This window comes from Aristolochia californica, unplaced genomic scaffold (assembly GCF_029961685.1).
Source record: "Aristolochia californica isolate CCGP_79_NKW_82.1479 unplaced genomic scaffold, dmAriCali1.0.hap1 SCAF_2, whole genome shotgun sequence".
Lineage (NCBI taxonomy): Eukaryota > Viridiplantae > Streptophyta > Magnoliopsida > Piperales > Aristolochiaceae > Aristolochia > Aristolochia californica.
Genome location: NW_027181881.1, coordinates 3817139 through 3832851, shown reverse-complemented (window position 1 = coordinate 3832851; position 15713 = coordinate 3817139). Strand labels below are relative to the sequence as shown.

Below are 15713 nucleotides of genomic sequence, written 5' to 3'. Positions count from 1 at the left end.
ATGTTAATTAATTATTCAATTTAAAAAGTTCTATAGAATTGAATAAATTAAGCCAATTAAAATATTTCATTGCGAATTTGAAGCAACACAAATAATAATAAGTGACAAATTATGACAATAGTATAAATTTACAAACTTAAATATGTATATATAAAATATATTAATAGATGTTAAATTAATTAACTCTAAAATCTAATTAAAATTATAAATTAATTAAAATATTACAATAAATGGATTCAAATAGTATAATCAATAAATCCTTTTTAATTTTTATTCAAATTTCAATCAAATAATTTTAAAATTTTGACGTGATATGAAAAAAAAAAAATCTTTGGTCAAGTCAGGAAAAGAAATGGATCGAGTTCTTCGTGTTCTTCGTAGAGCCTGTGCTGGATGACTCGGACGAAAGCACCTTGCCCCTTCTCACTCAGTGGGGAATCGTAAAGGAAGGCGGGCCTCCCCCTCGTCTCCATGTTGGTCCTGTCTGTCTCTCTGTCGCTCTTTGGCATCTGAGGGATTCGTTTCGTGACTCTCACCAATCCGTTCATGACTGTCGATGAATTCTGACAATGAATAGACGTGATTTCCGACAAACAAGAAAGGAGGAGAACCGGAGATCTGGGTGCCACCTCCTGACCGGAGTCCTTATCAGCTTGTAATCTGCGCGGAGGATATTAATGGTGAGATGGGAAAAAGGGTCCAATGGCGACAAATCCTACTGGGTTTGTCGAGTTCTTGAAACGAATCAGAATCGTGGGATAAGTATCAAATAGTTCATAGGGCGTTGTAGCCTTGTCACCTCCTCGTGACCTGCATTATTCGAGAGCGAGGATCCAACTCCGGGCTAGACTGGTAACTCCGTCCTCCCGGTTAAAAGCGACGTTCGAGGAAGATGGTTGAAGAGATTTGTGGAAATGGTCCCCGTTCCGTGTCTCAATCTCTGGAACGAATAAATCGATCTAAGTTGCAGCGCAAGTTTTCAGGAAAAGCGAGAGAGACGGAAAAATGGGAGTCACCGTATTTAATTTATTTTCTCAATGGAGGAGGTTAATATTTTAATGGTGAATTGGTCTTTGTAAAATATAATTAACCCCATTTTAATTCTAAGTGTCACCTAAAAGCTCGAGTTCGTGCAATCTTCATAGTAATGACTCGACCAAGAACCAAAGCCCAAGAGCAAACTTCGTGCAAAACCCGAAGCATTTCAAGCTCATTAGGCTCATCCAATACAAATTTATAAACTCCAAGACATTCTTTTTGTGCTAGAAAACAATATATTAAGTCCTTATTTGCATGAGCAAAATTTCCACCTCTGAAAAAAAAACAAAAGAACATAACTTATTATTGTCTAATAAAAAATATATTATTCCGTTACTAATCACTTCATGTAATGAATAATATTAAGAAATCAAGTAACTAGTAGCATTATCTCCACAAACTTCTTCTCAGGTTCCAATCAACAAACAATAATTTAACAAATAAAACTAAACAAATCTCTGAAAAATCTTATAGTAAATAATTATTCAAAAGTAGATCACCTTTTGATTTTTCTTGACACCGTGAAGAGCCCTAATCCAATCACCGCCATAAATCACAATTTGAATTGTATCACGTGCCAAGGAATAATGATATGGGCTTATTACTCTATCAGCTAGCACTAAAACTAGACTTTGAGGCTATTGTACATATGAAAATTGCATGCATGTCTATTGCTATCTTAGATAATAACCGAAATTTTTGGTTATTCACTTCTCACCATTCTAAAATATCAAAATTATATTGTGAAGTTTCCTCACATATAAACACACCTTTTTTCAAGATAATTATCTAATTCCGACTTTAGTGAATTTACTACTTCCACTTGTTTCACATAAGTCATTATCTTTGACCAACCTGAACTTGATGAAAAATATAACCTACAATTTGTGGAAACACCCATAGAGATAATACTTAAAACGGTCATTTCATTACTAATCTCCACAATACATAAGAATACATATTCATCATAAATCTCAATTAAGGTTCAAATAACTAAGGCTAAAATAAACACAAGCAGAAAGCAAAGGAGATCAACTAAAATATTTTTAAAAGTGGATATATGAAGACCAAATAACATTACAATTTACAAGTATTAAACATTGATTTGTAAGTATTAAACACGAAGAGCGAATTGATAACGTAATTTTTTAAGAGCTCACGAAAATGGCATTTTCTTCATAGCTCATAGAAAGGGGAAAATGGCGAATGGATAATTTTTTTAAAAGAGGACCATTTCTCCCTTTCTTCGCCATCTTTTAACAGCTCATAAAACTTCTAAAATTTTCGCATTTTGCATTATACTTTAGGGTAGAAGCTACGAACAAGATTGGCAAAAAAATTAGAAGAAACGAGCAGAGAATGATCAGATGAAAGATGCATCTTCCAGCTCTTTTCCGTCGTTTCTGCTCTGCTTTTGTCGATTCTTTGGCGGCTGTCAAGTCTCAAGCTCTAAGCTTTGGAAAGAAGGGAGGCACCCTATACCCATTTGATCGAATGGCATCAATCAATCGTGCATGAAACACGATTTTAAAGATGCACGTAGTGAGTTTACTTGGGCTAATGGATGTGAGAGCCTCCATTAGAGAGGTAGTAGAGATCACGAGTTCCAGCTCACTCATTATTCTGTAATCCTCCACGTAGGATAGGATGACACATCTACTTCGTCATTAAATGCCATATCGCCCCTCCATGTCAGTTCGTTTTTTTTTCTCCCATTTTTTTTCATGATTGACTTAGGTTATTTTGTAATTATTTTTTTTTAAATATTAAATTTCTGATTTTAAAAAATCTCACACATTTTATTTTATTACCTTCACTTTAATATAAAAATATATAAAAATTGAGTATTAATTATTTTAAAAATATTTTTAAATATAATTAATACTTTATTTTCATAATACCTTAATGTAATTATTTTAATACAATTTTTAGTATAAAATAATTTAGTTTTAAAATTCTTATTTATTGGTACAAATATTCTACCTTTTTTATAATAAAAAACATAAAATTCCCTATATTAATTAATTAAAAAATATTCTTACTATTTAACACCTTTTATTATAGATTTAAAATATTTTTAATTTAAAAAAATTAAAATTATGTTACAGTTTAAAAATCTAATTTATTAGTACACATTTTATTTTAAAATATTTAAAAAATCTTTTAAATTTTTTATTTAAATCATAAAGTCATTTTTCAAAAATATTATTTTTTTGAAAATAAATATTTATTTATAAAAAAATATTTATAAATATTAAAAATAAAATAAAATTTTAGTTAATTAATTTATTCAAAGTTTACTACTAAATAAGTTAAAAAAGTTTTGTGTTATTATGTTAAAAAAATCAGGTAATATCCTAAAAATTCCTATTTGTAAAAGCTTTAATTTCAACTGCTACAATTAGAAGATTAAAAGCCGGTAAACAAAACGAGCAACGTTACAGATTTCAGAATATTAGTTTAGGTAAGTTTGGAGAATTAGATTCTAGTAGCATTATGAACCCTCACTCTCCGGTCCCTTCCTCTCTATATATATTGGCCTCTCCCCATCGCAAAACCCACTCTACTCAAGAATCCTTCCTTTTTTTGCTTAAACCCACTCTACTCAAGAATCCTTCCTTTTTTTGCTTACTGGGTCATCAATGTCGAAGGCTCGGACGATCACCGGCGTTTTCTCTGTGACGTAAGTGCTTCACGGCTTTCTTTTTCTGTTTCGGTTTGGTGCTTTTTTGTTATCTGTTACGGGACTTAAGAGTGTTCGCTTTTCATCTCGCAGTCGGAGATGCTTGTCTTCTGCAGCAGGCGATGCGGAAATAGGGCTTAAGCCATCAGTGTCAGCAGTAGCAGGGATGAAGACCGAGTCGGAGACGTCGCAGAAGTGCTACTGGATGAGGGATCCGCAGACGGGGTACTGGATCCCGGAGAATCGCTTTGGTGACGTCGACGCGGCTGAGTTGAGGGCGAAGCTTCTTTCGAAGAAAAGTCTGACGACCGAATCTTGACGTACTCCGCCGTTTCGTATATTTTCCAGTCTGATCTGCTTCTCTCCAAAGGCATTGCGATTGCAACGGGAAAGAATGTAGTGTTTTCTTTAAATGAAAGACTTAAGCGTTATCAATGTAATGTAATGAAGAAGCATTAGTTGCGTGGTTATTTCAACAGATTTCGCCATTGATGCTCCTCTACCCGTCTTCCCGTTTCTGAAACGCTCGTAGTAAGTAGCATCCCTGCGGATAAACAAGGTAGCCCTCATCTCTAAAATCAAGCTTTATTGCATAAGAATAAAGCTTTTGAAGGTTTGCATCTGATCCAAATAAAGATTCGAATTTTTTTAAAAATCTTCCGATAACTCTATACCGAATCTCTGGAGGAGATATCTGATAACAGGATTAACGGAGAAGTCGGTTGGGTACTTCGACACCGAATCTTCCATACAGGAAGAGAATGATAGAGCTAACAAATCTGAATTGGAGCGAGTAGCCTTTGTCTTCGTCTTGTAAGTGTCGATGTTTCAGCTTGATAATGGACGTCAAGATCCATCCCATGGTTGTCTTCAACAACATTGCAAACGCCTTTCTTCTGATTTCTGAAACTCATGCATGCATGAGACACTTATCACGTACACGTCATCTGATTTTTCAAACTCATGCATAATTTTTTAAAAATAATAATGATCAAATTCCGATTAATAAAAAAATAAGAGAAATTTTGAACCACAACATGTTCTAATATCTGATATCGTTTCAATATTTGTATGAAGACAGGACTAAAATATCATACAGTAGTATATCGAAAGCATATACCAAAGGAGGCAGTAACCCTAGGTAATTCAGTTTTACAAATCAAAGCCATGACTATAACGATCTGACCAGAGTACAAAATTAAAATTAATCAGCTTCATGCTATAGGTATAGTTGAATAAGCTCATCGCTAACTACAGATGGGGTTAGAACACCAAGATCGGTAAATAGGAGGGTAAGATACTGAGGAGGGGTGTAATCCCTGGCAGATTTTTCAACTTCAACCTTGGAAGGAATTGGGACCCCAAAATCAATAGGGCGTGGAGCTGGAGCCAGATCTTTCTGGTCTAAAGGGTATAGACGGGCGAACTGCAAATTTACCAAAACACAGAACATATCATGTTAGAAGTTTGTAAGTTAAACAATTAAAACTCATGAAGCATGATAACTCCATCATCAACACACATCTGAAATGTGATTTGGCATAAGCGTCTTACTTATTGATAGATAAGGAATTTGCCATACCTTGTAGCTTTCAGCAGCAACATACACAGGCCTGTTCATGCCGTGGGCAACCAATGCGATTTGGTATGTTCCCATCATGTTGATTATACCTCCACTCTCAACCACTCCGTCTGCTCCAACAAAGACCATGTCAATCTCATCCATTGTATATGCCACTGCAGAGTCAATGAGAAGCTTAACAGGCACACCAAGAGTTGCCATTTCCTTGGAGAATCTCAAGCCTGTTCGATCGGGTCTTCCCTCTAGGTTCCAACAACAAATTCAAGAAAATGAGCGACCTTTGTCACACCAGTGGGTCCAAAGAAATTTCTCAAAAAAGGGTAACATATTACTATCTAAGATATACCACAAAAAGGACCCAGAGGCCAACCTGTGCAACAGACTTTGAAGTTCTTCCCACCAGCTGCCGCAGTCTTCAGTACTTCCAGTACAACTCTTGAATAGCCATGAACCAAGATAGTACATCCATCGAATATAAAATCCTGACTAAGCATTGCTATGGTCCTGCGTGCCTGGAAACACAAATTTCACTGATCCAACTAGATATGAAGTTACAGCAGCAAACATAGGAACACTACGAGACTGAAAAACAACTAAAATAACCACAAAGAAGACAAGAAATACCTTGAGTGATATTTCACCAAACTTCTCTCCTCTTTCTATCAAACGGGACTTTGCAGCAGAGAAGTCCTCATATTCCAGAGCTGAAGTTCTAGTAACATAGCGCATGAACAAGTCACAGCTGGCTGACAAAGAGATAGAAGTTGTATCCCATGACTGAAAAAAATTGAATTCAACCATCCAGAAAATTATTAAGAGGCAAGAATGGAGCACAACTTCTGCCTAAAAATTGCCCCAGTCAACTTGCTGAAAAGAAACTGGAAATTTTCACAAAGAAACCACTGAAGTGTACTATTAAATGACTCAGAAGGGAAAACTGCATAGAAGAATGGATTGGGAAAACCACTCAACTTAACAACCAGACAATTCATTAACCACCAAAGAATTCATAACTAAGGAGATACAGTAACATGCTTGAAACAGATCTTTTTTTCCATTTTTTTAAAAAAATGCTGAGAGCTTTTACTGCTTGAAAGCTAAAGTACAAGCTAGAGTACAATCAGAGAATATGACACAAAGCACAAGGGGAGACCCCTAAAATTACAAAAGCAATGAGCTTTGAAATACAAAGAACAGCCTAGAGAGGGAGTTGGCTGATCTGAGCACATGCTTCCAAATGATTTGCCAACTAGAGGCGAGGAGGAACCGTACTTATCCACCCAATCATATTAGCTGAGACTTCTTCAATAATTAGAGGACTGGAACAATTCTGAGCAAAGCAGGCAAGATACTAGCGAGAGTTTGTTTCTGCTTTATTATAATCATGGTACCTGCTGGACCAACATAGACTAGTAGTATAGTACCATCAATATCTTTAGTAGCACCATCAATTCCGAGCAAAGCAAGCGAGGATTGTGAAATGAAGATTGTCATGGAGGATTTTTTAGGTGGATTATGGCTTCCAAAGTTAGCAACCAGCTACCAAGACATTCTTATTATTGAACTTCAAAAGGTGGCAATCTCTGGAAAGAGCTTGTTCGCCCAAGGGCTCAAATCATGTTTAGCACCATATGTTTTTTTTAATAAAAAAAAAACATAATGGGAAAGTGTATAACTAACAATCTTACAAGTGTTATTAACACATGTCAGTGTACAACTAATAATTTTACTTGTGTTATTAGACACATGTCTTCCACCAAAGATTTAAGCAGTCTAAGGAATGAATTCGAATAAAAAAAATTAAAGATTTAAGTTACCAAGTCAAGAACCTGAGGTACAGATGGTTACTCAGAAGAAGACAAGTCAAGTGGAAGAGCTTTCAAGATTGTAAAGAGTCAATTTTTATATAAGGGTTATATTTTCTACTTAAAAATTTTATTTTAGTTTATTACTCCATGTTTGTATGAACACTCCTATAAAGCACATAGGCTAGGACACATTTAAAATGAGTTAGAATAGAAAATGACCCAATGGGAGTGTAATCACACTTTCTAGAATTCAATGGTCAACCTGATATGGAACGGGACGGGTTGACTGGATGAAATTCTGGTAAGCTTCCAGAATTTATCAGGTCAAATGGAGAGAATTCCAGTCATCTTAGGGTTATCGACCTGATTTATAGGGGCAAGTTTTTTAAGCTGTTTTCAAGCACCTCAAGGGGCCACGAGGCTGCGTGGAGTGACCTCCAACAGACCAAGAATGGCTAGTTGCATTTCTAGCTCTTACTTTTCGTTTATAAATGCCACCGAGGTGCAATTTATAAAGGATGGTGATCATCTAACATCATTAAGGTAAAACTAGTAAAATCTTTGCATTGAAAAGTATTCAAATCAATCACCAGTACCCCAAAGTCTGAATTCCTTTAGGTTTGTCCACATTCAAGGAGAAATCAAGCTAGTAGGCTGTAAGTCTATTCCATTAACTTGTGTTTTCCGCACCTTTTTTCTTTTTCCTCTGGTTGTAAAGGCCAATGAGCCATTTGTATTGAGGTTCAGTGTAAATCTTAGGGTATTGAGACAAGGGGTTGCTCGTATGTTGTAAGAGCAGTTTACTCTTGTTATATGTTGGTGTTGTGGGCTCCGCTAAAATACACGATGACTTATAGGAATCTCAAGCAAGTTGCTTAAAGTGTGGATTGGGAGAAGGATGGTGAACGATATAAATTTTCAGGTCTACCTTATTTGCATATTTTATTTCAACACTTGCAGATCTTTTCCACGTACACAAGTACGCAAACACGATTATCACTCAATCCATCCCCCGGTAGGAACATAAAGTGGGTTGTACCCTGGTAGTAAGAAATGTAAACAGGTCATAATTTGGTAGAACTTAAGTGTCACAAACTAACCTGATTCATAATTGTTCTCTTTTGTTCTTTGCAGATAAACAACAACCAATTACCGAGAAGGTATAGGTCTTCTTACAAAACTCAATTATGAACCATTCAGATAAAAAAATCTAGTGAATATATAATAATAATAACGTGAGCAAGGTTTGAGGCAAGTCCATTGACTTGGGTGATGCCCTACTGTAACCAGGAAAGCAGGGCTTATGAACAGCAGTCAACCTTGTGGGGACAGAAAGGCAATGGTCCAGAATAATTTGTACTAATTTCTGTACTATGTCTGAAGTATAGACAGAAAATTTTTATTTGTGTTTGTCAGAACCTACTTTGATTTTTCCCATATGATCAATTAGAAATTCCATCTCCCAAAAAAGAAAACTTTTCCAGGAGATGGTCATGTGAACTAGTTGGCATTAAGAGAAAGTGATTGTGAACTCACAATTTCAGGAAAACATTTTGGCAGCGTGAAACTCTAGGATTTTGCCATAATAAAGTATCCTCTCAAAATGAAAGTCAGACTATCTGATTCTTTATCCATGAAACCTGTTAACAGGTTGCTAACACTAACAGAAAAGTTTTACATACAGCTATCAACAAGTTCCAATCTTTGAGATAGAGGCCATAGACAAGACAACTCTCCCTTAAGCCATGCAGTACTATCTCGTATCAAGAAGGACATAAATGAAATAGAACATGACAACATAAAACAAATACAGCTAAAAGCAGAAAATCAACTACCGAAACTACAATGGAGCACCATAAAAAAGAAAACAGGAAAGATTTATAACTCAACTTTATCAATGCCAAATCAATCTCAAAATTTTTTTATTGCCTCAATTGCTCGGGTAGCGTATACGGAGAAAAAAAATGAACGTGACAAGCAAGCAAACGCACACAAATAAATCGAAATTACAGAATGCAACAGAATCTCAACATAAAATCTAAAATTGTTATAGGCCACAGAATCGAATACCCCCTTCACCGCAGTGTAAGTTAAACAATCCCTTCTAGAATTTGGAAACTAGTATTTAGGGAATGAAGGCCTCAAACTCCTACCTTCAAGGTGTCAGACGCTTTTTTAAGCTCAATCTCGAGCTCCATCATCGTCGTTGCCTCGCTAAAGCGTATCACGGCCGCCAACGCCATGATCGCAGCGACTGCCTCGGCCAGATCGGGCTTCTTTCTCCAGTAATTGAACTCCTCAATCACGCTAAACGCCTTCCTATTGCCGTCCCCAATGGACGTCCGGTCCGTTTCAGGCGACTCACCGAGGACGGCAGACTGCGCCTGGGCGAGCCAGTCGCTAGAGACGACAGCATGGTGGTCCGCTCGGGTCTGGTAGTAGGCGGAGATGTTAGAGGGCGGGGTAGGATTTTTTGGGTTTAGGAGGGTGTCAGCCATTTTGATGGGAGGCGTCAGCTTCTTCTGGTGATGGTCGGGAGGTGGCTGCTGACGTTTATCCAGAATGAAGGAAGCGGACCACATTTATAGGGTGTCAAAATCAAGGGCGGAGGATGGAGATGCTCGGCGAATTCGCCCCGAGAGGTTTGCCGGATTCCAATCAACTTTTTCGAGCAAAGAATATTTTTTTTCCCGTTTGATCCCTTTACCTCGTTCCTTTGCGCTTCTTTTTCTCCCCCCTTCTTCTTTTACGCCCAAAATCCAAATCGACGCCGGCCGGACGTCCTTAAAACTTGTATCCTGAAGAAGTATCCAATTCCACCTCCACCCGCTCTCGTGGCGCTCGACAATCTATTAAAATTCATGGGGGAAATCTGTTAAATTGACTGCTACTTTTCTAGGACGGTGGTAGATCGTGCAACTGTGCAACCTTCCAGTTTCTTCTTTCATTTTGAATATTATTTGTCAGATTTTGTTCTACGAAGGAGTGAAACCTAAGTTCATTCACATCAGGTATGCTTGATTATTCACGAGATATAAAAAAATTAAAAAATTGATATATGATATTGTAAAAAGTGAAATAACAAAAATTATTTTTTTGACTTTTTAAAACTAATATAAAATTCAATATAATTCATTGAAAAACTTAATTCAGTAAACTAATATAAAAAATTAGTTAAAAATGATTTCAGAAGTATGTAGTCGATCTGAAGCATTGTCACATTCTTATTACATGTATGTTTCTTAAAACCAAAAGACACATTCTGAAGATCTACTGCAGTAGTTCTACTCCACTCATTACCCACCAAAAAGGCTATACCCTCCATTCATTTTGCTCCCACAGGCTGGAGAAGATTATCGCCACGGTTTCTAAAGCAGGCATAGTTTTCGACAAATAATTCTCTTCAAACAGTGTAGAAGCAATTTACAGGAGCTCGTTCATTATGTTAATCATTCATGCCTGCATCTTCCCATGCTCAAAAGACTGAAAATACTACGGATGGCAGCATGAGTCAAGTATAGGAAGGAGAAAGACACTCATCAACCATCTCCACAAGATTGGGATTTTCCAATGCTGCTGCTACCCGTTCTTTGTCATTCAACTGCTTGTTTACTGCAGCTTCAGTAGCATGACTTCCTGGAGCAACCTTAACCTCCACCTGGACGCAGAAACAAAGGAAAACAAGCAATAATTACTGCATTTAAATCAGGGGGAGACATCTCGAGTGGCTAAAATCCTGAAAATGTTTCTTTAAGCAGGGGGTGACCATGTGCGAGACCTCTTACAGAGACCGGAAATCTTGATGGAAAAGGTACCCATGCAATAGGTTAGAATTATACAAATGCACGTCCCAATGAAAAGTTGTTAAAATGTCTAAAGCATGAATTGTTTTAAAAGCCTGTAGCGCTTACTGAATTCTTCATGATCAAGACAATAAAAATTCATGCATGCAGAACACATTCAAACTAAAAAATTTGGGGGAAAATATCCTTTTCCATCTTATTGAAGTTCTACCACATTCACAGGCCACCAAACTATGACAGAAGAAGACAAAGCACTGCTACACCCTTAATAAAACACTAAACACGTCTCATATGTTACCAGTGCCTCCTTCTCAAGCCAACCAAATTCAAATAAGACAGAGTATGGAACCTCATCTAGTTCATATTCATAACAAAGAGAATAAGTAAGAGGCCATACCTTGTAACGAGAAGGTAGACTACGCATAAGTTTTACACGTATACAAAGCCCAATAACTGTAGCCATGCTGCAGTGCTCAACTGTTGGAGTAAAAGTCACCCTGGTTCATAAACCATGATCACTTTAATATTGTAAATATCCCATTGACTAGTTTAAATAGGTAACTCAGTGTAACAACCAGATAGTTTGACAAGAGGTGAGCTTCTCACACACCTTACTAAGCTTCCTCCATCATTTACTTCAATTGCGTCTTCGTTAACCACTTTCAGTTCTTCCAAAGAATACGGATGTTCTGGGTCTTTTATATCTCTAATATGGTTTAAGATTGTTAAAGAAACAAGCTTTTTCAACCTCAATAAGAGCTGGACAAAGCTTGATGATGAAAGTGACAAGCATTTTCATACAACGAAGCAAACATATAAAATATAAAAGGTAGAGCACCAATGTAATTGATGATTGGTTGTGCTATAAATGATTGTCATTTTTTGTTGCTAAAATTTGCAGATAATACTTTGCAGAAAAGAAGAAGAAAGATTAAAATAGTATTAAGATGTCAAAAGAAACAAGGACAGTTTAAAATTGACCTGATTTTAATCAATTGATGTTAAAGTTGACAAGAGAGTAACTGCAAAGACATTTTTCTATAAAAAAATCAATCACAGAGAAGCAGAATTGCTGTATGAACTGCTTTAAGAAATCCCAGTTCAATTCCTCGTTTGGATAACCAAGCATAGAAGTTCTGAGCACTTTGGGTGCAAGTTTGATAGGATGAATAGAGAAGAACACTCAAATTAGGAAAATAGACAGTAGCTAGGAAAAAGAAAAAATAAGAAGTGCTTTATACCAAAATCAGTAAAAGGCAATAAAAATAACATTAATATGTCTACTCAGAAACCACCCATAAAATACAATCGAAAAGAAAGCTGCCTTTACCATATAGAATCTCTTTACAACTTTTGTGCATTCTGGGGGAATTAACTTAAGAATAGCTATTATGAGCTTCCCCACAATCTCCAAATAAAATGTGTTTTATCAGCACCTACTTCCAAAACAGATGAGAGAGTATAGGAGAGAGACAAGGAGATGAAAAGAAGAAAGAAGCATAGCTTAAGACCAAAAGTAGATAGCACCACTCCAGTTCAAGGATATCAAACACTTCTAATTGATCGATTTGTTCCGTGGCATACTCATCTACATCAGTCTGTGGAGCTCTTGATCGTCTCTCTTTTCTTTCATAGACTACTGGATTTGCATTAATCAACCCAGAAACCATTTTTGGATAAGATACACAATTGAATCTCTTTCACTTGAATGAAACTGTCTGCCCAGAATAAAACAAGGAATAATTAAAAACAGTTAGAGCAAGTCTGTGATCCATCCATGCTTCAGACAAATAACTTTATTTTAATAAAAACAAACATATTAATGCGCACTTTCTGAATTAAATTCAATATTTTCTCCTTTCCGCTAGTGTTTTACTCAAATACTTTGGACTTGATTAAAAACATAGAACAAACATGAGAGATAACTTATGACCAGGCTTGTTATGACACACACAAAAAAAGTATGGACCAACATTTATCTGCTTCTTTGACAAGATATTAACTGCGTAGCTAGAGGTAAAATTGCCCAAATAGAAAGAAGAGACAAGATTTATAATTTAGCAAAAGAATGGTAATAAAATATCTGATAGTCTCCGATTGGTCGGGGGTGCCCAATATTGTCCAACCTCATTTTCAATTTCTCCAGTTCTTCAAATTCAGCTAAATAATGCAATCATCATATATAAAATTAATATTATTTCATTTCAAAAAACTAATATATTGAACCAACCTCAGCTTGGTACTAACACGAGGTCAGTATAAGGTAAATATAAAGCTAACAGTAAGCACAGCACCCCTTTCCAGAAATGGGGCCAGGGTATGAGAAAACCCCTATCTTAACTTTCTTCCGGTGTTGTATGGAGAGGGTTTTAAAAAATAATAATAATATAAGGAAGAAAAGGTACCTTTGAGTTTGCTTCTCTTGTGAGACTTGTCTTGCATAAGATTTATCTTAGACTTAATGGAACTTAAGAGAAATGCTTTGCATGAGACTCATCTTAGGCTCCTTGATATGGCCTCTTCAACAAACTCAACTAAATAAGTAAAAAACCCACGAAAAGATAATTAAACAAAGACGCCAACCTAAAAGACACTCACCCTAAGTCTTGAAGTTTAATTCACAAGGAATCGTGGTGACAATGAGGCAGTGGAAATTTTAGAGATAAGTTCAATGCTAGCACCGACAAGAAATAATTTTTTCTTAGGCATCCTCAACATAAGGCAATGAGTCAAAAACTCAAATGCCATTATAAAATATTCAATCAAAACCCAACAAATGGGATTTATACAGATTGTACGGGCTTAGTACCTATGTATTAACCATTACGTTATCCCCTCCAATCATATGAAATGGATAATTGGGATCCACTTTTATACATAAATGGGTTCATTCATTTTCTCCATATGATTGAAGAGGATCAACCCCAATTAGTACAATTATTAGCAAATTTAAACTAAGACTTATATGGACAAAGTTCGAAGCATTCGTACTGAATTGTACAATTGTGGCTCCAGGAGTATGAAGAATACTAGTTTCCTTGATATTTATAGATGGGTCTTACTTAGTGCTATTCATAGTACGATCCCTGTTCCCTACTCTTGGTGAATGGACCCATTCAGGGAAGGAGCTCATTCACTTTTGCTGTTTAGTTGAACGTGAATACCCAAATGTTAATATAGGGAATAGCATATTTTAACTCATCCAACTGTATATCAAATATTATACTTAGACAATCCACAATAAAATTACAAGATTCAAAAAAAATTAGAGTGGACATATATTGGTTATACAAATGCTGACCTACTGCAATATCATCTCAGATGACCATCGCATGAGTGACACCTTAATGCGAGGAGCTAGGAAGAGTTGAGTAAAACACCGCTAGCATTTGGGATAGAGATGGGTTTTCCCAAGTAGGACCCACCCTAACTTGTGAGGTTTTACTATACCACTACATTGGTTTTTTTTTTCCAAAAGACATCTATTTTTTTTTTAAATCTTTACTTTAATAAGGGCAATAGGAAGACAAAATTTTGTCCACAGAAAAAAAAAAAATCTTTACATGATACCAAAATCCTTATCTTATATATGTTATTTTAATGTAAAAAAAATTATTTTTTATAGCTTTTTATAACAATATGTGAAAGATGGAAACTAGAGTGAGAATTGGTCAAAGATGTGAGGATGCAATGAGGATACTGGATGAGGCAAGGATGAGATATGGGACTTGGGAGTTGGGAACTAAGGCAGAAAAGGAGTTTCAAAGTGATATATTACAGTGTCGGATTCGAGATTTCAAAAACATATTCTGAACCCAACCTTTGTCCAGCCCTTTCTAGGTATATCACCACGTAACCAAGGTATCTCACTGAAATATAATTTTCTCGAAAGACCCCTTAATTCCTCTCCCTTATCATAGAATCTGATATATCTTCATGTTAAGAGAGATATCTCAGCAGCATATGAAACATTGGTCCTATGTACGAGCATCAGCCTTAGTCTCCTTTCCAGTCGCATAGATTAAGTGAATGAGACCCGTGCATATAGGAAATAAATGCTTCAGACGCACTACCAATATGATTGGAGAAGACTAGATAATGAGACTAACAAATCTTTTCTTCGAATTCAAACAAAAAAATGAAGCATTTTCGATCAGAGGCTCCGTCAAATCCACGAATCTCACTCAAAACCAGTACCAAAGACCTCAAAATCCCGAACCGAACACCAATACAAGTACCAAATATCTCAAAATCGCGACACGAACACCAAAATTGAGCAGCACAACTCACGCAGCCACCCCAGCCCCTCAAAGCCCAGGGGACCTGCCCCTTCCCCACAAAAAAAATCTCAAAAAAATTCAAGGGTACATGCTACTGCGAACGAGTGATTTGGCAACATAATCGACATGATACAACAACTAGAACAATGAAAATAGATACTCCATAACATAAATATAAAAGACGAAAACATAAATTAGGGCAGTCTGGTGAAAGATGTTGAATTCAGACTACTCCAAAACCAAAAGATGAAAATGAAAACATATGATCCAACAAAACAAAATGATATGCTCAACAATAGTGAACAGAAACGAAAAAAGAAACGAAGAAATAAGTAGCTGAAGGCCCCCCAAAACTCTCATTATTAGGTTTAAACAAGAAGAACATACCTGCTCGAGACCTTCGATTTCGTCAATCCCAGACCACTTACACAACGGGCGACAACGGACGACGATGATAGACGACGACGATAGATAACGAGAACCTCCGAATCGGCAGGCAGCAACTCTAAATCTCCCCAT

At 36.3% G+C, this 15713-nt stretch overlaps 2 protein-coding genes across 3 annotated transcripts; both read right to left on the bottom strand.

Moving 5' to 3' along the window:
- Window positions 1-4744: 4744 nt before the first annotated feature.
- Window positions 4745-10082, bottom strand: LOC137955667 (uncharacterized). The gene is made up of 5 exons (XM_068802713.1): window positions 9265-10082; window positions 5928-6080; window positions 5674-5815; window positions 5304-5545; window positions 4745-5147 (listed from the first exon to the last, which is right to left on the bottom strand). Exons 1-5 carry the CDS (start codon window positions 9691-9693, stop codon window positions 4941-4943), a joined length of 1173 nt encoding a protein of 390 aa, XP_068658814.1. The 5' UTR covers window positions 9694-10082; the 3' UTR covers window positions 4745-4940.
- Window positions 10083-10407: 325 nt separating this feature from the next.
- On the bottom strand, window positions 10408-15713 carry LOC137955668 (protein AE7). 2 transcript variants are annotated; one of them, XM_068802714.1, is made up of 5 exons: window positions 15582-15713; window positions 12461-12632; window positions 11525-11630; window positions 11312-11411; window positions 10408-10769 (listed from the first exon to the last, which is right to left on the bottom strand). In XM_068802714.1, exons 2-5 carry the CDS (start codon window positions 12582-12584, stop codon window positions 10623-10625), a joined length of 477 nt encoding a protein of 158 aa, XP_068658815.1. In that variant the 5' UTR covers window positions 12585-12632; window positions 15582-15713; the 3' UTR covers window positions 10408-10622. The 2 variants fall into 2 exon arrangements, with proteins under 2 accessions (XP_068658815.1, XP_068658816.1); XM_068802715.1 differs by having other exon boundaries at window positions 12461-12628.

Excerpts from the sequence above, each read along its gene's own strand:
- LOC137955668 (XM_068802714.1), bottom strand. The coding sequence starts at position 12,584 with ATGGTTTCTGGGTTGATTAATGCAAATCCAGTAGTCTATGAAAGAAAA. Across the intron at positions 11,631-12,460 it reads CGATCAATTAGAAGTGTTTG|ACCATATTAGAGATATAAAA; the intron begins ATATCCTTGAAC and ends TAACAATCTTAA. Across the intron at positions 10,770-11,311 it reads GTCTACCTTCTCGTTACAAG|GTGGAGGTTAAGGTTGCTCC; the intron begins GTATGGCCTCTT and ends TTCTGCGTCCAG.
- LOC137955667 (XM_068802713.1), bottom strand. The coding sequence starts at position 9,693 with ATGTGGTCCGCTTCCTTCATTCTGGATAAACGTCAGCAGCCACCTCCC. Across the intron at positions 6,081-9,264 it reads AAGCGTCTGACACCTTGAAG|TCATGGGATACAACTTCTAT; the intron begins GTAGGAGTTTGA and ends AATTTTTTTCAG. Across the intron at positions 5,816-5,927 it reads TTGGTGAAATATCACTCAAG|GCACGCAGGACCATAGCAAT; the intron begins GTATTTCTTGTC and ends TTGTGTTTCCAG.